General features: G+C 38.9%; 2 protein-coding genes across 8 annotated transcripts in view; one reads left to right on the top strand and one right to left on the bottom strand.

Annotated features, from left to right (window-relative positions):
- Positions 1-239: 239 nt before the first annotated feature.
- On the bottom strand, positions 240-10,104 carry ZPBP2 (zona pellucida binding protein 2). 3 transcript variants are annotated; one of them, XM_015119546.2, is made up of 8 exons: positions 9,914-10,104; positions 9,706-9,771; positions 7,693-7,818; positions 6,887-7,048; positions 6,018-6,236; positions 5,378-5,460; positions 2,717-2,897; positions 240-1,427 (listed from the first exon to the last, which is right to left on the bottom strand). In XM_015119546.2, the coding sequence occupies exons 1-8, from the start codon at positions 9,960-9,962 to the stop codon at positions 1,333-1,335; spliced, it is 981 nt and encodes a 326-aa protein (XP_014975032.1). In that variant the 5' UTR covers positions 9,963-10,104; the 3' UTR covers positions 240-1,332. The 3 variants fall into 3 exon arrangements, with proteins under 3 accessions (XP_014975032.1, XP_028692285.1, XP_014975034.1); XM_028836452.2 differs by lacking the exons at positions 9,706-9,771; positions 9,914-10,104 and adding an exon at positions 8,117-8,239; XM_015119548.3 differs by lacking the exon at positions 240-1,427 and having other exon boundaries at positions 2,745-2,897; positions 5,364-5,460.
- Positions 10,105-13,947: 3,843 nt separating this feature from the next.
- Positions 13,948-22,802, top strand: part of IKZF3 (IKAROS family zinc finger 3) — a 102,373-nt gene continuing 93,518 nt past the window's right edge. For 3 of the 5 annotated variants that reach the window (XR_013406651.1, XR_013406650.1, XR_013406652.1), the window contains exon 1: positions 13,949-14,214. Coding sequence is in view for 1 of the 5 variants with exons in the window: in XM_001093342.5 (XP_001093342.1) it covers positions 14,208-14,214 (7 nt within the window). In the remaining 4 variants the exon portion in view is untranslated. Of the gene's footprint in view, positions 14,215-22,802 lie in introns of all 5 variants that reach the window. The other 2 variants (XR_013406649.1, XM_001093342.5) reach the window with 2 other exon arrangements.

The following is a 22,802-nucleotide window of genomic DNA, read 5'->3' as shown; positions in this document are numbered from 1 at the left end:
ACCATACACCTATTAGAATGGTCAAAATAAAAAAAACTGACAATACCAAATGCAGGGAAGGATAAGGATAACAGGAATACTTTTTCATTGCTGGTGGTAATGCAAAATGGTAAGCCACTTTGGGAGACAGTATGGCAGTTTCTCATGAAACTACACAGTCACACTCCAGCAGTCACACTCCTAGGTTATCTACACAATTGGGTTGAAAACTTATGTTCATACAAAAACCTGCACACAGATGTTTATAGCGGCTTTATTCTTAATCACCAAAAACTGGAAGCAACCAAGATTTCCTTTAATGGGCAAATGGATAAACACACTGTGCTATATCCATACAATGAACATTATTCAGCAATAAAAAATGAGCTATCAAGTCACAAAAAGACATGGAGGAAGCTTAAATGCATATTGCTAAGTGAAAGAAGCCAGTCTAAAAAGTCTACATACTGTATAATTCCAATCAGCTACATGACATTTTGGAAAAAGCAAAACTGTAGAGACAGTAAAAAGATCAATGGTTACCAGGGCTCAGGGGAAGGGATAAATAAGTGAAGCAGAGATGAAACTGCAATGGTGCACACATGCCATTATGAATTTGTCAAAACCCACATAAACTTACAACACAAAGAATGAACCTTAATGTGAATTATGGACTATAATTAATAATAAATTAATATTGGTTCATCATTCATAACAAATGTGCCACACTAATGCAAGATCTTAATAATAGGAGAAATTGTGTAAGGAGGAATGAGGGTATGGGGTACGGTGGGTGTATGGAACTCTATGTATTATCTGCTCTATTATTCTATAACCTAAACCTATACTTTAAAAAATATAGTATATTAATTTATCTTAAAAATAAAATCATAGGGACCAAAATAAATAACTTTTTTGGTTCTAATACAAGGATAATATACACGCCTTTATATCATACAAGAGCGATTCCAAACAAATAAATATATGGAGAGTATAAAATTTTATTTTATTATACTTTGATACCCTTCTTGACCTTACTATACTCCTAGGTACAAAGCAACATACTGTTTGTAAACAATAAAACATTTCATTAAAAATCATCCATTAATACTTCAAGTTTCCTTTGTACACTGGAGATATTGGATTAAATGCCTTCTTAGAAATGCCATGTTAACCATTTATTTTAAAGTTTCTCAAATGCATGTTTTCCAGTGGTTTGGTCTTAGCGATTTTACTTGATGGAATTATCTGTGATGCTCTGGGATGTGAAAATCATCTTGTGTCCCTCACTTCCACAAGTAAGTAACAATGCTTCCACCTCTAATCTTCATGTGGCTGATTTTTGTTTGAAGTTTATGGGCAAGATTTAGCTCCGTAGATAAGGACAGAAACGCAGGTCTGACAAGTTACATCAACATCAGGACTAAAAGTCGCAGGACTACAAACCACTGCAGAGGAAAACACAGGGAGTAATTATAATTTAGAGGTATTTTATGCCTCTACCACTTGGAGGCATTTTATGCCAACAATGTAAATCTGCCTTTAATATCACACCATTTCAGTGCCTATATTATACCAAGTAATGTTCAGCTCATTTAAGTTGTGGAAGATTATTTACGAGTTTCAAACTTTATAATTTGATGATCTTAATAGGAGAAAGGGAGAATCCTATTTTTTCTTTTACTATCAGCATTTTACAGTATCTTCTGCAGTGCCCCATTTATGAGTTCGTATTTCTAGTTTTCTAGTTCCTATTTCCTAGTTCTCTGCTTTCTAGGCAGGACAATTCTGTTTTCCTTCATTGTACAGTAGCTTAAGACAGAACATTATAGAAATGTTTATAATACAAGAGAGTACATCAGGAAGAATTAATATACATTAAAATAGCTATATTTAAGAAATTTGGGCTTTGGCTGGGCGCAGTGACTCATGCCTGTAATCCCAGCACTTTGGGAGGCCAAGGCGGGCAGATTGCTTGAGCTCAGGAATTCAAGACCAGTTGGGGCAACAGGGAGAAACTCTGTCTCTACTAAAAATACAAAAATGTTTATGCACACCTGTAATCCTGGCTACTCGGGAAGCTGAGGTTGAAGGATGGCTTGAGCCTGGGAGGCAGAGTTGCCGTAAGCTGAGACTGCGCCACACTGCACTGCAGCGTGGGTGACAGAGCCAGACTCCGTCTCAAAAAAAAAAAAAAAAAAAAAAAAAGGGCCAAGCATGGTAGCCCACACCTGTAATCCCAGCACTTTGGGAAGCCAAGGCAGACGGATCATTTGAGGTCAGGAGTTCAATCGAGACCAGCCTGGTCAACATGGTGAAACTCTGTCCCTACTTTTTACAAAAATTAGCCAGCTGTGGTAGCTACTGGGGAGGCTGAGGCAGAAGAATAACTTGAACCCAGGAGACAGAGGTTGTGGTGAGCTGAGATCGCGCCACTGCACTCCAGCCTGGGTGACAGAGTGAGACTCTATCTCAAAAAAATATATATATGTATATATTGGGGCTCTGAATTTTTACTTCCCTTTAGCTAAATATATATATATACACACACATATATATATACACACATATATATATACACATATATATATACACACACACATATATATATATATTTTTTTTTTTGGTAAAAGAATCACTGTAAAGATTCTATTCAGTTATGCCAAGTGAATTACTTATATATTCTTCTGACCTTATATATAACCTAAATATTTAGATATTTATATTTTATAGTTACCACAACAGCTAGCGCAATTACTGTGTAGACTTTCATCTTTTCCAAAGCCTGGTCGACAGCTATCCAGACGTACTACTTGCAAACTGTGGTCCACAAAATGCATTGCTGGTAGAGTTTTATTAAAGTTATGGTAGAAAATATATGCTTGGCTCCAAAAAAATTCTTCTATTCGATCTCTTGCCTAAGGTTGAAAAATACCAGAGAAAGGTACAATTACTAAACCATGAACCAAATTTATCCTCCAGTATCACAGGCAATAATGTACTGTAAGCATGCCATACTTTACATAGAGAAATTCCAGAAAAGGTGTGTGCTAACACCAAAATTAGTCTAGCCTTGACCTTATCAATTGTTGTTAATTAATATGTGCAATGGTTAAGAAAAATTGGCTGGGCGCGGTGTCTCATGCCTGTAAACCCAGCACTTTGGGAGACCAAGGCGGGCACATCAAGAGATCAAGAGATCGAGACCATCCTGGCCAACACGGTGAAACCCCGTCTCTATTAAAAATTCAAAAATTAGCTGGGCGTGGTGTTATGTGTCTGTAGTCCCAGCTACTCAGGAGGCTGAGGCAGGAGAATCCCTTGAACCCAGGAGGCAGAGGTTGCAGTGAGCCGAGATCATGCCACTGCACTCCAGCCTGGGTGACAATGCGAGACGCCATCTCAAAAAAAAACCACAAAATAAATAAAAATAAAAATTAAAATTAAGATTAGGCTGGGCGCGGTGGCTTATGCCTGTGATCTCAGCACTTTGGGAGGCAGAGGTGGGCGAATCACTTGAGGCCACGAGTTCGAGACCAGCCTGGCCAACATGGTGAAACCTCGTCTCTACTAAAAAATACAAAACTTAGCCAGGTGTAGTGGCAGGCACCTGTAATCCCAGCTACTCGGGAAGCTGAGGCACAAGAATCACTTGAATCCAGAGGCAGAGGCTGCAGTGAGCCGAGACTGTGCCACTGCACTGCAGCTTGGGTGACAGAATGAGACTCCATCTCAAAAACAAAACAAAACAAAATGAAAAGAAAAATTAAGACAAAAAACTTGTTTTGAATTATTTGCAATGTCTATCCCATATGTAGATAATTGGGTGTTCATTATATCTAATTTCCATGATCATCAAAGAAAAAGAGTCAAGCAAAACGGAAAGTAAGACTTTTCTTGGCCAGGTGCGGTGGCTCACACCTGTGATCCCAGCACTTTTGGAGGCTGAGGTGGGCAGATCTCTGGAGGTCAGGAGTGAGACCAGCCTAGCCAACATGGTGAAACCCCGTCTCTGATAAAAGTACAAAAAATTAGCTGGGTGTGGTGGTGCACACCTTTAGTCCCAGCTATTTGGGAGGCTGAGGCAGGAGAATTGCTTGAACCTGGGAGATGGAGGTTGCAGTGAGCTGAGATGGCTGCCACTGCACTCCAGCCTGGGCAACAGAGCAAGACTGTGTCTCAAAAAAAAAAAAAAAAAAAAAAGAAAAGAAAAGAAAAAAAGATTTTTCTTTAATCAGCATTATAAACTGATGATGTAAATTTTGGGTTTTTGAGCACAGAATTTAATAATAACTAATTTTAACTAAGTACTTCTCATAAGCCATGCACAGTATCAATTAAGGGTATGAGCTCAGGAACTAGACCAGAGAGTGAAGGGATTTTTAAGACTATGTCCTTAGCCTCTGAGGATGGTAGAGGGGAGAGCAACTATTATGACCAATGTAGATATAATTTTGGAAGCACCATTGGCTTAACGTAGGGTGACATGTTTGTGAAATTGTTCTTTAAGTTACTATTTAATCATCACTTGGGGAACAAAGACCAGGGATCTATCCTTCTGTAATAGATAAAATACATAATACTAACCTTGGGAACTGATATTACAGATGTGCTACTCCAGAATAACACATCTTGATACTCCAGCTCTCTTTTGATAAAGAAAAAAAAATCACATCTTGAAATAACTAAGAATCTCATAATCTCAGTTTAAAAAACTGAAACCAAAAATCGATACTTGAAAAATCAGTATTATTAATACTTTATATATATATATATATATATATATATATATTTTTTTTTTTTTTTTTTTTTTGAGATGGAGTCTTGCTCTGTCGCCGAGACTGGAGTGCAGTGGCCGGATCTCGGCTCACTGCAAGCTCCGCCTCCCGGGTTTACGCCATCAGCCTCCCGAGTAGCTGGGACTACAGGCACCCGCCACCTCGCCCGGCTATTTTTTTGTATTTTTTTAGTAGAGACGGGGTTTCACCGGGTTAGCCAGCATGGTCTCGATCTCCTGACCTCGTGATCCGCCCGTCTCGGCCTCCCAAAGTGCTGGGATTACAGGCTTGAGCCACCGCCCCCGGCCTATATTTGTTTTTTTTTTTAAATAATTTATTTCCTCCTTTGAAATGTTTTTATTATTGATAAATATTCACAAGATGGAGAAATAGGTTTTTAAAGAAATGTTTCAATATAACAAAGTATTTACAAAAAATTTTAAAATAGCTTTATTGATTTTCAAATACTTCTTCCTTGGCTGAGGCAGGAAGATCACTTGAGCCCAGGAGTTTGAGTCTGCAGTGAGCTATGGTCGCACCACTACACTCCAGCCTGGGTGACACCCTGTCTCTAAAAGAAGAAAAAGACAAATACTTCTTCCTTACCATGAAATTCTCACCTGGAGGATATTACGATTAGTGATATCTTCACAGTCAACAGATCCATTGCAAGCACCTTTCCACCCTGGTGCAAAAGGATTAACTGAAGAGAAAAAAACCAATAGATTCACAAACGGATTCTGAAAAGTTCCGAACATTTCAATAAAGGTCCAAGTGCTGAATTCCTTGTGCATGCAGGCATGTGTTTAGTCCAGCTATCTAATCCTAGTAATAAAACAAGGTGTACAATTTGAATAATTTATACTTGATGGTTTCACTCCATCTGGGGGCTAATGTAAGTAACTACAAGGCTTTAAAATGAATAGAAATAAATGTGGTTTGGTTATTCACTTTTACTAAGTTTTCAAAAATGCAATTTAAAATTCTATAAGAAGTTATAAGTGAAATATTAGCTGCCTAAAGGCTGTATTAATAAAATATTGATTTTAAAGAAGCAACAATATGTCATTTGAAAGTAATTACTTGGTGTGTTAAGTTTTAAAACCATCAACAGGCTAAGGTCAACTACATACTTTAGTGCTTAACAAACATTTAAGACCTATTACTTTAAAAATATCTTATATTAATACGGTAATTAATTTTGCAATCTATTGTGGTTCAGGACTAAATTCAAAATTAAATAAATTTTTAAAATTTTACCTTGAAATGCTATAAATAGCTCATGTATGAGGCCATGTTCTGGAATTTCAACAGAATGGCATTTATATGATGGCTCTATGACATGGCATGACAAATCAGACATTAGATTATCCAAGATTTTCTTCAGCACTCTAAAGAACACATCATTGTATCTCCCTATGCAAGACTTTGTGGTAAAACGTACAGCCATCTGATATGAATAATCAGGTTCCCGATAGGCTTTAAAAACAGAAGGATGAGAGTAAAAGCAATGGTGCCTAGCATTAATTTCCTCTACCAAACAATTTTCAAACACTATGTAATACTCAATCCCACCAATCTTGCAATCAGCATAGAAACTTATCTAATAACATGTTTTATCAGTTAGTCCTCACAAAAATACACAAAACTGTTAACTTTAATGAGAAATGTTGTTTTCATCTGATATATTATCTACTTGGTACATCAAGAGAAATGGCTTCTGTGGGTTGGCTATATAGATAACAGTATCAAGAAAAAGAAAGACTTTTTGGGGAGGGCCTTAATTCACAGAAATTATTATTGCTGTCAGCACAGCCCAGTGAAAGGATCATTAACTTGCTTTTATAGAATTAAAGATCAGTTTTAAAATTACCTGCTAAATTGTGATAAAGTAGATGTGCTTGCATATCTAGACAGAGGCAAGTAGGGAGTTGAAAGAAGATTATTTAGGATAAACTATCTTGATGTCAACTTAAGAGTTTGCTTAGTCAAATACATCCCGAAATATTTTGTAAGTCGTAATTGGTGATAGTCACCTATTACAGACTCTTTTTCATTAAACGGAGAAACCATACACTTAATTATGATCTGAACTAAATGTACAAGTTAAAAGGTGCCTAAATTCTTACCAAAGACCATAAAGTCATATCTCTTTTTGACTGTCTTTTCTTCTTGGGTTTCTGCTTTAACAGTCTTATAAGAAAGAGTACATGTGTAAAGTCCAGACAAAGGCTCCAAAAAATCTTTCACCATCAGCTGTCCAGTTTTAGTTATATTTATTCTATTATTTCCTAAACAGAATAGTAAATTACTTATTTAACATATAACATATCAAGCATTATTTAGTACACTTGGAGTTATAAATAGATACAAAATTTTTAAAAATTAATGAACTATCTCAACTTTAAGAATCCCACAAAATCTTAATTCTGTCATATTACTCTATGGAAGACTACATAAGTACACTTTTGAAATATATTTTGGTTTTCTTTGTTTCTTGGCATCTAGTTTCAATTGGCTCATACCAGTAATTCAGAAAAAGAGATTACATTGCTCTGTAGTACTATACAATTTCTTCAGACAAGTTGGAAACTAATTAATAATATTTATGTTCCAAGGCACTCTTAACATCATGAAAAATTATATATTAGATATTTCATCTCCTATTACTGGTGCTACAATGATAAATTTTAGGTTTTATAAAGATCTTTGAATTAATACAGCTCTGAGAAGTAGGGCACAAAAATTACCGCTTCAGTTTTTGCATAAGGAGAAAATAAGGAAGTGGCCAAAATATAACATGATTTTTCTAAGTAGGGAGCAAGAGAAACTGCCATTAAAATTAAATTTCAATTTGTTCTTTCCAATAAGCAATAGTGATTTTCTAAAAATATGTTCACATCATTAAAAAAGTACATATTAAAATCAAATTTACCTGTTAACGTCTTTTCATTAGGCCCAATCCATAAGTAGGTGGGGTCCACTATTTCTTTTTTAGAAAGCTTAAAATCCATACAGATAAGGACTGGGCTATTTTGATGTAACTTTACATATATTTTGCCTGTGATGAAATAAAATAATGTATAACTACATTATATAGCAAAATTAAATTAAGAAATATACTCCTACCATTTTGTCCTGAAGACATGAATTAGTTCTTGCTGGATTTCACTATTTTAAAAATCAATATATAACATTTAGAACACTAGTCTGAAGTCCTTTTTGCTTCTCATAGTAAGCTTTTTAAAACTCTACACTATTAGTCATGAGTCATGACATTTTTCCATATTACAGTTTTGTTTATAAAAATATGCATTATACATTTAAAGTTCATTTTAATGTACAGATTTAGAACTCACTCAAATCATAATTTTTTGGAGGGTTGGTGGAAGCAATTCAAAGTTCAGAAAAGGCCTGGGCATGGTGGCTCATGGCTGTAATCCCAGCATTTTGGAAGGCCAAGGCAGCGGATTGCTTGAGTCCAGGAGTTTGAGACCAGCCTGAGGAAAATGGCAAAACCCCGTATCTACTAAAAATACAAAATTTAGCTTGGTGTGGTGATGCAGGCCTATAATCCCAGCTACCCGGGAGGCTGATGGAGGACACTCGCTTGAACCCGGGAGGCAGAGGCTGCAGTGAGCCGAGACTGCACCACTGCACTCCCGCCTGGGCAACAGAGCAAGACTCCCTCTCAAAAAAAGTTCAGAAAAACACTTCAGCAACACTATTTTAAAGATGATTAGCCGGGAGTGGTGGCTCACGCCTGTAATCCCAGCACTTTGGGAGGATCACCTAGGTCAGGAGTTCAAGACCAGCTTGGCCAACATGGTGAAACCCCGTCTCTACTAAAAATACACAAAAATTTGCTGGGCATGGTGGTGGGCGCCTGTAATCCCAGCTACTTGGGAGGCTGAGGCAGAAGAATTGCTTGAATCCAGGAGGCGGAGGTTGCAGTGAGCCGAGATCACACCACTGCACTCCAGCCTGGGTGATGGAGAGAGACCCTGTCTTAAAAAAAAAAAAAAAAAAATATATATATATATATATATATATATATGTACACACATACACACATATACACACATATATATATGCTGGGTGCTGTGGCTCATGCCTGTAATCCCAGCATTTCGGGAGGCTGAGGCGTGCGGATCACCTGAGGTCAGAAGTTCAATACCAGCCTGACCAACATGGTGAAACCCCATCTCTAACTGCAGATTTTCTCCATTAGGAACAATAATTAAGCCTATCTGGGGCATATAGGAAGATGTGCGATTACTCCTTGTTTCTGGTTGGGTGGACAGAACGATGGTATGCTTGGAATCACTGCAACCCGGAAAGATATTAATTTTAAAGCCTACTGAATGCCAGCCAGGCTCTGAGCACATAAAGACAAAGTCCTACAATTTGGTTGGGGGTCAGGGAGAGAACCCAAACATACAAGGAGTCTAAACATGACACGTGCTATCAACTGGCTCAATTTATCTAAAATTAGCTATGTAACTAATTTTCCTCGGGAAAGTTTCACTGCAGAGATAAAGGACATTTGAGCTGAGCCCTGAAGGATGCGTGTGAGTTTTCCAGTTAATAAAGAGAGGATTAAAGATATTCCAAACAGAAGGCCTTGGAAATCACTCCTCTGCGTGGCTTTCCCGCGTTGCAAAGCAGCAGAGACACCTGGAAGTGAGATGGCATCAGAGAAAGAGATCTGGAATAAATCCCAGCCCCTTGTGAGCTGCAAGGCTTTAGAGCAAGGCGACACAATAGGGGTCGCTGTAAGGATGAAAAGATGCGACCGTCGTGAACTGCCAAGCAGATGCTTGGTATAATAGATGCTCAATAAAGGCTGGCTCGTTCCCCTTCCCTCCAGGTAAGGGAAGCTCTTCCGGGAAGAGCTTCGCAGTTCCAGCCCCTCCAATGGGCCCGCGTGTGTAGAGGTCCTTATTACCTGGCTGTCCTGTCTTGCCATAAACGAAGCCCTTCGTATTGAATAACGTAGAACGCGGGCATCGGACTGCGGAGGAAAGAAACCACTGACTTTTACTTAGAAGAGGAGCGGGGTTCAGAGTCGGGCAGGGCAGGGCAGGGCGAAGGAGGCAGGACCGGGAAGCTCGGGCAGAGGGAGAGGACTGGGCACCGGGCGGAGGGAGCCCCACCTCCTGTGAGGCACCAGAGCACCGCGGAGAGTAGGACCCACGTTCGCATCACAGTTCAGGGGCTGGCCTTGCAGGAGGCGTCGAGGGACAGACCCCTTCCTACCTCAGCCCCGGCCCAACACCTCCGCACCGCCCCACCTCCTACACAGTGCGGAGCAGAACGCCGGGGTCGCCTCCCCTACCCGTCCGTCGCCACCGCGGGAGCGGACGCGCAGGAGAGCGCGTGCGTGCTTCGATTCTCGCGCGCTGGGGCTGGGCGACGGCGAGGGAGGCGAGGCGAACGCCAGTTCCCCTCGCGCCCACAGGGCAGCAGGCCTGCGAATCTTCGCGCCTCGCTTCCGGCGCCATTTTCTCGCGCTCCTGGCCCCTTGTTCTCTGAGTGGAGCGGAAGGGAGGAAGAGAGTAAAGGAAAAGAAGCCACAGCGTCGCGTTCCGGGGATTCCCCAGACTAGGGGCTGAAGGGATCAAGGAGAGAACACCGCGAGTCACAAGGACCGTGGTGGGGTAGGGCGGCTAGGGGATGCGATGAGGAATCCCCTAGGAAGGGGACCTGAGGAAGGCAGAGACTTGTGACAATTTCCCCCTCACGTGAAGCAGAGAGGCCCGTGTGGGGATTTCCTGCGCCTCTCTTCTCATGAACACTGAAACTGTGTGTCCAATCTCTTTCAAACTGACACGCGATTTTTACCTAATTGCATTCTTTACCCGCAAGACCAAGACCCAGAAGAGCCACTACTGAGCCAAGAAGGCGCCTCTGGGCCTTCCCACTCGAGAGGAACGTTGAATCTTCATTTTCACTTCAAGTATGAGGCGATGTGAGAGACCTCCCCCAGTGCAAAGGTATCTAGGTTGATGAAGTGACCTTGCTTTAAAAATGGGCCCAGTTGTAAGGCAAGAGCCAGATTGGCTTTTTCTGTAGGGATGAATGATTAGTCAAGATCAGGGAGCTCCAAAGGGGATCATGCCCTCGTCTTTGATGGTTCCTTCTTGGCTACTAGTTTGGTGACCCGAAAGGCCCTGTGCGTTGTCTGTTTCTTAGCAGCGGGACACCACCCTCAGTAGTGGTTTTGAGTAGGCTGGTTAGTAGAGAGAGCCCAAGGTTCAGACAGGGTGCAGAATGGTTATTTTGGGTGAGATCAAGAGTTTTCGGTTTTATTTCCTTTGAGCCGAGTCAGTACTTGGACTATCTCATATGGTCCAGGAGCAACCTTTGTCAGTAATTTCATTTTTAGTCACTGTTAATTTTACCTATATAGCATAAGCCATGAAATGTGACTCAGTGAGTCAGATCCACCCATTGTCAGTTACCATGTCTGGATTCATGGTCTGGTCTCAACTGCTCTCTTCTTAAGGTAATGATAATGAAGACAGATTTAGGCATTATCTTGATTCCCTACAAGTTCGTCATTCCAGTTTTTGTCAAAGTACATTATAAATCCACAGTGTGTTTTATTGGCTTCTCGGTTTTTGGTAAGTAATTGATCCTTGTAAATCCTGTGTGATAAACTAAATCCTATGAGAGGAGACTTAACCAAATGAGTAATAGTTGTCTGTCAGAAGTACCCATCCACTCTTTTTATATAAACTTTTTATTTTAGAAGAGTTTTATATTTACAGAAAAATTGCAAAAACAGTACAGGGAGTTTTTACATACTCCCTCCCGATTTTCCCTATTACTGACATCTTACATTGGTATGGTACATTTCTTACAATTAATGAACCAATATTGATACATTACTATTAACTGAAGTCCAAACTTTATTCAGATTTCCTTACTTTTTTATTCAATGACCTCTCCACCCCGTTTCTTTTTGTTTGTTTGTTTGTTTGTTTTTGCTCCAGGATCTCATGCGGGATCCCACATTACCTATAGTCATTGTATCTCCTTAGATTCCCCTTGGCTGGGTCAGACTTCTCTTGTTTTTGAAGGTCTTGACCTGGCTTTAACTGGTGAGGTATTTTGTAGAATGCCTCTCTACTGGAATTTTGTCTTTCTGCATATTAGACTGGAACTATGGGTTCTTAGGATGAAGATTACAGAGATAAAATGACATTCTCATCACATCATATCAAGGAGACATACTATCAACATGCCTTATCACTTGATGTTAACCTTGGTCTGCTGGCTGAGGTACTGTTTGTTAGGTTTCTCCACTGTCAGTTTATTCCCCCGCTTTCATACTATACTCTTCGGAATGAAGTCACTTTGTGCACCCACACTTAAACAGTGGGGATTTATGCTACATCTCCTTGAAGATGGAGTAGCTACATAAATTATTTTACCAATCCACTTTCAATCCACTTAGGTATCACTCTCAGGAGTCTGAAATACTCAGTATTGAACTATTTACAGAGTACTAACACATTCTACTGTCAAATATACAGAGAACATCGTAATGGAAAATCATAAAGTTTCCTTACAACTTTTTTTTTTTTTTTTGAGATGAAGTCTCACTCTGTTGCCCAGGCTGGGGTGCAGTGTTATGATCTTGGCTCCCTTCAACCTTCGCTTGCAGGGTTCAAGCGATTCTCCTGCCTCAGCCTCCTGAGTAGCTGGGATTACAGGCGTGCGCCACCACAGCCAGCTAATTTTTGTGTTTTTAGTAGAGACAGTATTTCGCTATGTTGGCCAGGCTGGTCTCGAACTCCTGACCTCGTGATCCACCTGCCTTGGCCTCCCAAAGTGCTGGGATTATAGGTGTGAGCCACTGCGCCTGGCCCACAGCTTTTTAATAACCAAATAAGTTTTCATCCTCATACCATCCTTGTGAAATTTTACAGTTCCTCTTCTGCTACTTTTGATGTGCTATTTTTGCTTCTAGAAACTAACAAACAACAAATTTCCCCTTTCAGTACTAAAATTAGACCTAGTGTTTAGAGTATTTCTCCAAAATTGATATCCTGCAGAACTCCCAACTCATGCAGTTATAGAGATGCTACTGTGGTGCTTAAAGCCAGTGTAGTTTTTCACCCACTTAAATATATTTATATATACAGACATCACATAGACTGCCTATACCAACGACGTACTCTTGTTAAAACTACAATTCATAAAATTACAGCATTTATACTTTAACTTGTAAGTGTGGGTTTCTTCTGATATGGTCAGCTGATGCACAAACCCTCAACCTTAAGTTTCAAATATATTTGTATACACTCATATAATTTTCTAATAGCGGAGACGGTGGCCTTTTGAGACTCATTCGTATATTGTCCAACACTCTGGGCATCTTTAGAAGGGCTCACCTGAACAATGTCACTTAAACCTCAATGTGAAGAAAAGTTCTGCTTTGAAAAACAGTTTTGTGGTCACTTCCCCTTTCCTCTCTCTGCAGTCCAATGTGTGCTTTACCTCTGGACAGTAGGGAGGATGTTGGGAGAAGATGTTGACTGATACATATCTGTATACTAACATCTTTAAGTTAATTTTACTATCTTACTGCCCCCACCTTCAACCCTTAGCTCTACTTTCTTTGATTAATTTTCTGGTACATCCTGTACGTATTTTTGTAAGGTGTCTATTTGGAAGAAGGCAGGCTGGGAGAAAATCAACACACTCTATAAAACACTCACTCTATTTATATAGAGTGGGTAGTATTGTGTGAGTGGTGGCAAATAAACCAAGCAGTTCCCAGAGGGAAAATAAAAGTGAGATAATTGCTTCCAAAAATTAAAAAGTTGAATTGATAAAAGTGCCAAAATCCAACTGTCTTTCTGAAAACTTGGATAAAAAACTTTTACCATGTGAAATGAAAAAGTGAGGAAGGAAAAAAAAAATACTTTGAAAGAAGGGAGTTCTCATTGATACTTTCCACGGCTGTTATCACAGAATCTAGACAAAAAGTTCCAGATCTCCCTCAATTTAAAATAAACGTCTTTGAACTTGAGCTTGCCAAGAAAGCGAGGCTGACCCCCCACCCTCCGTGTGATATTACTTTTCTCATCCATTATCCTTCTAAAATAGACATTTTGAGACAATTTAGTGATGCGCCATTTCCATCCTGTCGGGGTTCCTTGGGTTTGACATTCAAAAGGGGGCTGGAGGTGCGGAACCCGCCGCACTCCACGGCCAGCGTCCTTTAAAGCAGCCGCCAGCCAGCGCCGCTGTAACCCCGCGCACCGGCAGGTCGCCGGCTCCTGCCCCTTTCAGTCTGCGCCGACGCGGCGGCCGGATCCCGGGGACTCCCCGTGCCGGGAATCTCCCGCCAGCTGCGCGCTGAGTCCAGGCGACGGCAGGAGCACGTGGAGAGGCCGGGTAGCCACAGCGGCAGCTCCAGCCGGGCCGGGCAGCGACATGGAAGGTGAGCCTCCAGCGCGCTTCTTTTCTCCGGGGTCTTTGAGAAGCTTGGCCTGTGCAAGCAGCAGAAAGAGTTTCTTATGAATCTCGGTTTTGCTTCTATTTATTTCTTTTGTCAAAAGTAAATATGAGGTATTTCAGAGGACAAAGCGCGTCGGTTCTCGTACGTCTCTCACTTGTCCTTCCCCCGCCCTTTGGAAAGTGATAACTTCTTTGCAATTTTATTTCTAAAGGGTTGTCAGACATGGGGGGTCTACCCTACATCTGCAGAGGAAGAGCACTTAAGGGGTGTCCCTGAAACGGCTGCAAATCTGGGGGTGGAATAACCAACACTTTTGGATATTTTTTCCTTCGTGGCCTCAGTGTTCATTGGAATTACGCTAATCTGAGTAACTTGTTTTCTTACAAGGGTAAATGGTGTCATCTGGGAAAGGTACATTTTAAAGCGGTTGGCACTTGCAGTTCCCTTGGGATTCGATCTTCTAAGAGTCTTCTTTACCCAACGCAAAAATCAGGTTTACTTTAGGAGTTTCATGTTAATTAATTTTGAAAGTCGTAACGCTATCCTCGCTTCTCAAACATTTTTCATTCTATACTTCCTTGGGATACCTAAAATTTCACACTGCTACTGTAAACTCTTCAGTGGTCTTTTCAACAAGTGTTTCTAAAACCTTGAAAATGGCAAATGCATCTCAACTGGGGGGATGGTGGGATTATGAAATTCAGAATTTCATTCTATTAAAAATGAGATATTGACACCTAACTAAAATGTTACTTTGATAAATATGAAGATTGTGAATATTTTCTTCATAATAATGGGAGGATCTCTAATTAACAATGAACTGATCTTTGGCAGCTTTATTTCTAGAGTATATTAAGTTATTAAAATATCAAAAATTTATGCTTTTAATTTTTTAAATTAGGGATTGAAAACTTAAAAAATTTTGCATTTTTAACATTTAAATAATGGTCTATTGAAGTGTAATTTTTAACAAAGGTTTTATTGGCCAATAGCAAGGAAAAAAAGTCGGGCTGTTGTATACTATGGGAAAAATAATTTTTAAAAAGCTCTTATGCTTTAATTATTACAAATGATTAATTTGTTTTTATGAAATTATAAATCAGTACTCCGACACTATTTTTCCTAGCCTTAACCATACCACATATCAAGGATAATGTACAGAATCATGTAAATCCATAGAAACTGGAGTATTTCTCTATAAATGTTAATACTTCCAAATTCATTTATTTAATGTAAAATTAAGAAACTAATCTTATTATATAGAATAAAGAAACATATCTTAGGTTATTGGTGTACTAACACAGATATTTAATAAGCCTGGATGAAGACTCGCTTAAGAAGAAAAGAATGAAAACTTGTGTAGAATTTAATTTACAATGTGTAGACTATAAATGGAAAGAGAATATAGATCAATAATTTTTAAAAGTTGTGTTTACATGATTAGATTAAATTTATAGGTCCATGGAGAGAGTGTAGATTATGCTTAATGCAAAAACTTTAACATTTAAATTTTAAAAAGAGGTTAATTATGTGAATTTGGCTATATTAATGTCAGGTCCTTGAGGATAGAGTGTTTGATGTGGTAAAATACCTAGTTCATTATGGCTACCCAAAATTGACTAATCTGTCCCATGTTTTTGATATTTAAAATATTTTTATATCATCTTGTGGTTTTGATTTAAGTCTAGAATAGAGATTTGGTCTGTAGTGTATACCTCTCTTGGCAATGTAAGAAAGTAGAATACTTCATGGAATGCTTTTATTTTCTGCCCAATTTGGGGGTCACATTGATTCATAACAGTTTATTTTACAATGCAATACTGAATATAATTCATTCAACATATAAAGTCATTTAGCAAATTCATTTATCTTTTAATTAATGTATTGAGACTTTCTGTGTATGAAGATGTCAGATGAATAAACTTTTGAAATAGAAATCTTGTAGAAATGAAGATTTAATGCATATACTAAATCAGAAGCTATAGCTTTTTAATTTTCTCACAATCTGTGACCTTAAATATTTTCTACCCAAAGACTCTTTATGAATCACTAAATTTTATTATTTGTACTATAACATCTCTTCTGTCTGTTATGGTCAGGAAATGAGGCGGTTCACAAACATGAATTTCACAGGTAATGGCAGACTTCTTATTTAATGTAAAACATTTTTATTTTTAACAATATTGAGTAAAAATTTTTCTAAGTATATTTATTACACAGCCCCCTGCTTTATAAGCAAGGTACACAAGAGATAAGTTTATCTCTGCAACTCTGAGTTACTGTTCTGACCATCAGATCATGTATTATTCCATAATATATTCTCACAGGGGTTTTGAGTGATGTAAAGCTGAATGCCCCTACACCAAATATACCCAGGATATTGTACAATTTTTGTCTCCTTCTTGATGTTAGCTTATATTTCTTACCACATAGATTGTTTGGTAGTAGTTTTTTGTTTCAGGTCCCTTTCCATGTTCTGGATGGCTGAGATTAACGGACATAAAGCCTGTAGTTGATGGAATCTGTTTGTCCTCAGTTGTGAGCCTATGGAGGACGACATACAAAGGTTTTAAGAAACAAAAGCCAGAGAAAGGCCATGGCGTCCTGGTAGAACATATTTTTTCAAAATTCCTGTTTGTGCTTCCTATAATCCAGTATGCTATTTCACGCTTCCATGTCTTTACTATTATGTTCACCCATTCTCTACTTGGTTATGCCTGCTCATCTTTCAGGACTCTGTTCAGGCATCATCGCCATGAAGGCTCTACGATGACCTTCTTCTGATGACCTCCTCCTAGTGCCTTCTGGTGATCACCCCTACCCACTCTCTCATGTTCCTTCACCTTGGCCAAGGGCCTCTCCTTTCTGTGTATACTTCTACCACATTGTGTTGAAATTATTTATTGATTTAGGTGTTTATTGCGCCTCTGGTCTTTAAGCTTCTGGAGAGCAGAGACTGTGTCTTGTTTTTGTACACTGAGTGCCAAGGACAGTTTCCGGTTCATAGAAGGCCCTCAGAATTTGTTGCATTCAATTAAAATAGTGCTGAAAAAGTACTTTTTATTATGTTTATTGTGATGCATTTTATTTAAATAAATTTTTAAAGTAGGAGATTGGGGCTAGTAATTATTTGATAAAACTCAGTAATTTTTTAACACTTAAGCTGTATAATTGAAAAAGAAAGCTTGGAAAACAAAAATGTTATTGGATATTTTTTGCTACACTGTCACTTAAAGCCAATTTTAACAAAATTAGATTTAGGGGGTACATGTGCAGGTTTCTTACATAAGTATATTATGTGATGCTGAGGTTTGGGCTTCTATTGATCCTGTCACCCAAATAACAACCATAGTATCCTATAGGTAGTTTTTCAGCCCTTGCCCTCCTCCCACCCTTCCCCATTTTAGGGTTCCCAGTGTCTAATTTGGGGGTCACATTAACTCATAACAGTCTATGTGTACCCAGTATTTAGCTCCCACTCGTAAGTGAGGACATGCGGTATTTGGTTTTCTGTTTCTGTGTTAATTCACTAATAATAATGGCCTCCAGCTGCATCCATGTTGTTGCAAAGGATATGATTTCATTCTTTTTTGTGTAAAGTCAAATTTTAACTGTTAAATTTACATAAGCAGATTTCAGGATCACAATTAGTCTTTTAAAATATCCATTGAATATGAGTAGAAATTTGTTTTCTCAGTTAGTAAGATATAGATGATGCCATAAAATTAGCATACATTTTCAAATGATACTTTTAAAATATATTGTTATAAACTTTTCATTCATATAAATGTATGTACTTACAGTTTTTTAGGACTAAAAGATTGTTGGTAGATCTTTTATCAGACATCCAGTTTTTTTGTTTTTTATTTTTTTTTTTAGAGACAGGCCTCGCTCTGTTGCCCAGGCTACCACAAACTCCTAGGCTCAGACGATCCTCCTGCCTCAGCCTTCTGAGTAGCTAGGACTACAGGCATGCACCACCATAACCTGCTGATTTATTGTACAAACCACCATGACCTGCTAATTTAGTATCTTTTATTTTTTGTAGAAATGGGGGTCTCGTTATGTTGCTCAGGTTGGTCTTGAACTCCTAGCCACAAGTGATCCTTCCGCCTCAACCTTCCCAAGTGCTGGGATTACAGGAGTGAGCCACTGCACCTGGCCTAGATAGATGTCTGACGATAACTGGCTCATATGTCAAGCTATAGTTCCAGAACATGTATGAGAAGAACTGAGTGATTAACACAGAAACTTGCCTGTAGTAGGTGCTCAATAAATGTTTTTTGTCCTAAGGATTCATTAATTAATTTGAAAAGAGACCCTACACATCACAAGGCCATAGAATGTACTCTGCTATTTAGCCTTTATTAAATTTAGCTCCATATTAACTGGTACATTTATGATAATTAGAAATCATAAGGATGAGGCCAGGAGTGGTGGCTCACGCCTGTAATCCTAGCACTTTGGGAGGCTGAGGCGGGCAGATTGCTTGAGCCTGGGACTTCAAGACCATCCTGGGTAATGTGATAAAACCCTGACTCTACAAAAACTACAAAAATTAGCCAGGAGTGGTAGCACATGCCTATAGTAACAGCTACTTGGGAGGCTGAGGTAGGAAGATGGCTTGAGCCTGGGAGGTTGAGGCTACCGTGAGCCATGAGCGTGCCCCTGCACTCCAGCCTGGGCAACAGAGCAAGACCCTGTTTCAAAAAAAAAAAAAAAATCATAAGGATGACACCAAGGCCTTTTGGATCACTAAAAAAAGATTCAATAATGAAACAATACTTATAATTTATTTATAACATATGTAGATTGAAAAGTAATCTGTTTATTAATATTATTATATTAATTAATATTATTTATTAATATTACTATATTAATTAATATTAATTAATATTACTATATAACTCATCAAAATACTTTTATCCCTAGTGATTCTGAATGGGATTATTTTTTCAGCCTAATTGAAATCTGGTTTTTGCATCCGAAATTAAAAGTTTTTTTTTTTAGTTAAAAAGTTATTTAAAAAATTTAAGGAATGGGCACAGTGGCTCACACCTGTAATCCCAGAACTTTGGGAGGCAAAGGTGGGAGGATTTCTTGAGGCCAGGAATTTGAGACCAGCCTGGGCAACATGGTGAGGCCCTATTTCATAAAAAATAATAATAAAATAAAAATAAATTGGCCTGGTGTGGTGGTGTGCACCTGTAGTCCCAGCTACTTGGTAGGCTGAGGTGGGAGGATGGCTTGACCTGGGAGTTTGAGGCTTCAGTTAGCTGTAATGACGCCACTGCATTCCAGCATGGCCAACAGAGTGAGAACCTGTCTCAACAACAACAAAAAATTTAAGTCCAAAGTGGTATAGAGTAAATGAAAATAATATGGAATTACCATATTATATTAGATACCAATGCCATATGACAATATTATGTTAGATATTTGTCCAATCCAGGAGATAGTTAATAGCTAGGTACTTGATGGTTGCAGGCGCCTGTAGTCCAGTTACTCGGGTGGCTGAGACAGGATAATTGGTTGAACCCAGGAGGCGGAGATTTTGGTGAGCCAAGATCGCGCCACTGCACTCCAGCCTGGGCGACAGAGCGTGACTCCATCTCAAAAACAAACAAACAAATAAAAAAACAAAAAAGCAAACAAACAAACAAACTAGGTGCTTGATAATGGATATGAAACAAAGTACATTACTCTTTGCTTATTGTCAGTACTTAAAATCAGCTTACTGCGTGATTTTTTGTAACAGTGGAATTGGCAATATGTCACAAATTGTACTTAGTAGTATTCTTACAGATGAAATTTTTGGCACATTAGGTTATTGTGGGTTTACAAAGGAAAGTTTTCTTTCTTTCTTTTTTCTTTAAATAGAGACAAGGTCTTGCTGTGTTACCCAGGCTGGTCTTGAACTCCTGAGCACAAAAGATTCTCCTGCCTTGGCCTCCCAAAGTGCTAGGATTACAGGTGTGAGCCACCAATGCCCAGCCAATGAAGGAAACTTTTAAAATAAGAAATGGAAAACATTTCAATACTGTCACTCGTGAAACAGTACAAAGCTATTATTTTTCTACTCTGAATTATCTACGGATTATTCAACTAGGTTTCTTGTTTATTTTGTTGATTAATACACCTATAGCCCCTTCTAGACTATTAATTTCCAAAGTTTAGGGGTCTCTCTTTTTTTTTTTTTTTAATTTTTGAGATGGGATCTCTCTACATTGTAGGTTGGTCTCAAACTCCTGGGCTCAAGCAATCCTCCCACCTCATCCTCTTGAGTAGCTGGGACTAGAGGCATGTGCCACCATGCGTAACTAGGGACCTTTTCATAACTGATGGTAACTAGTACCCAACCCAGTCCCCAGCACATAGTAGGCCTGTAGTCATATTTGTTTAATAAATTAATGAATGAGTTGCCTGTGTGTTTGGTCACTTGACTCTTTACTTGCCCAGCTTTTATAGTAAAAGGGAGGAAGGAAAATAGAGACATTCAAACTGGTAAATTTTGCTGGCTAATTTTTAAAGGTACTGTTAAAAGTTTAGTAGAAGAGATTGAAGTATTGGCTAAATCCAATATGTGAATACTGCCATTTTTCTAATCCACACCCCCCACAAAATACAATGCCTTCTAACTTTTGGCTTTATTTAATAATTTTGGTACATTTTTTATTTCAGTGAAGCACTGCAGTTTCCACAATAAACCATTTCTTCACAATAGATGTTTTGATTCTTAAAATTGTTGAACATAACTTCACTTAATTTGAATACTCTATCACAGCAACATCAGTTCATTTAAGAAGTACTGTCTATTAGAGAGACTATTAATTTGCCAGAATGTTTGGCACATCAGAACAATTTCCTGTTTCCTAGAGGAGTCTGTGGGTATGAGAAAAAGATCACTCTCACAAACCTATAACATTTTTATGGATATAGAATTACATCATAACTGATGGAAAATATTGTCCAGTATGAAAACTGGAAGTAACTAATTTTATTTATTTAACAACTAATCATTTTTGCTGTCATCTACCTCTCTTTTTTTTTTTTTTTTTTTTTTGAGACGGAGTCTCGCTCTGTCGCCCAGGCTGGAGTGCAGTGGCGTGATCTCAGCTCACTGCAAGCTCCGCCTCCCGGGTTCATGCCATTCTCCTGCCTCAGCCTCCCCAGTAGCTGGGACTACAGGCGCCCGCCACCTCGCCCGGCTAGTTTTTTCTATTTTTTAGTAGAGACGGGGTTTCACCGTGTTAGCCAGGATGGTCTCGATCTCCTGACCTCGTGATCCGCCCGTCTCGGCCTCCCAAAGTGCTGGGATTACAGGCTTGAGCCACCGCGCCCGGCCCTACCTCTATTTCTGAGTTAAGAAATCCCTTAACCTAGACTGCTAAGAATCACTAATAGTTGATTTATATGCTTGCATACTGTGTAGGCAGTTCCACACATGTGCTTCACGGGCCAACTTGATTTAAATTTCATTTGAATTTCACATAAAATTCCAGACTTTAAAGTATTGAAGATGATCAGTGTATAAATTTATCCTCTGACCTCAGAATGAGACTTTTTTTTTCCAAATATTAAAATTTTATAAATGTGATGAGTAAAATCATGGTGCTGCTGGTCTTTTTTCTCCTGTGCATATTTTCACATGTAAAATTATTATTATTATTATTATTATTATTATTTTGAGACAGAGTCTGGCTCTTGTTGCCCAGGCTGGAATGTAGTGGTACGATCTCAGCTCAGTGCAACCTCCGCCTCCCAGGTTCAAGCAATTCTCCGGCCTCAGTCTCCCGAGTAGCTGGGACTACAGGTGCCCGCTACCGTGCCCGGCTAATTTTTGTACTTTTAGTAGAGACAGTATGTCACCATGATGGCCAGGCTGGTCTTGAACTCCTGATCTCAGATGATCCGCCCTTCTTGGCATTCCAAAGTGTTGGGATTACAGGCGTGAGCCACCGTGCTGTAAGTTATTTAAGTAAGAATATTATTAACAGTTTGTGACCAGCCTGGCCAACATGGTGAAACCACAGTGAAATCTACTAAAAATACAAAAATTAGCTGGGTGTGGTGGCACGTGCCTGTAATCCCAGCTACTCGGGAGGCTGAGTCAGGAGAATTGCTTGAACCCGTGAGGCCTAGGTTGCAGTGAGTGGAGATTGCACCACTGCACTCCAGCCTGGGTGACAGAGCCAGACTCCGTCTCAAAAAATTAATTAATTAATTAAAAAGAATATTACTAACTGTCTTATTCCCTGTACTTCATTAAGTGCTTGTAAAGGCTAAGGCTCAGGTGCTTGGGGCATGTTTCTGTCACAGTATAGTAATCAACTACTCACTAACAAGGACACGTAACATGTAACCTTACAAGCATTTAAAAGATTTATAATATACATGTTATATTGTACATATACAATATATATTGTATATTAGAATACATGTTACATCATCATTGTATACTATAAATCTTAAATGCTTATAATAAGGTTAGGGCAATTCTTGTTTGATTTTTATGTTCAGAATTAAATAAAATGAATGTTAAATATTTTTGCGATTCAACTTTGAAGCAA

Source organism: Macaca mulatta, chromosome 16, assembly GCF_049350105.2.
Source record: "Macaca mulatta isolate MMU2019108-1 chromosome 16, T2T-MMU8v2.0, whole genome shotgun sequence".
Taxonomy (NCBI): Eukaryota; Metazoa; Chordata; class Mammalia; order Primates; family Cercopithecidae; genus Macaca; species Macaca mulatta.
Note: the sequence above shows the minus strand (reverse complement) of the source record. Positions and strands in the feature narration are given on the sequence as shown.

What these genes read in the sequence shown, in the direction of transcription:
- ZPBP2 (XM_015119546.2), bottom strand. Translation starts at nt 9,962, where the DNA reads ATGCGAACGTGGGTCCTACTCTCCGCGGTGCTCTGGTGCCTCACAGGA. An exon ending in GCTCTGGTGCCTCACAGGAG is followed by an intron (nt 9,772 to 9,913) that starts GTGGGGCTCCCT and finishes TTTCCTCCGCAG; the next exon opens with TCCGATGCCCGCGTTCTACG. An exon ending in TAATGAAAAGACGTTAACAG is followed by an intron (nt 7,049 to 7,692) that starts GTAAATTTGATT and finishes TATTCTGTTTAG; the next exon opens with GAAATAATAGAATAAATATA.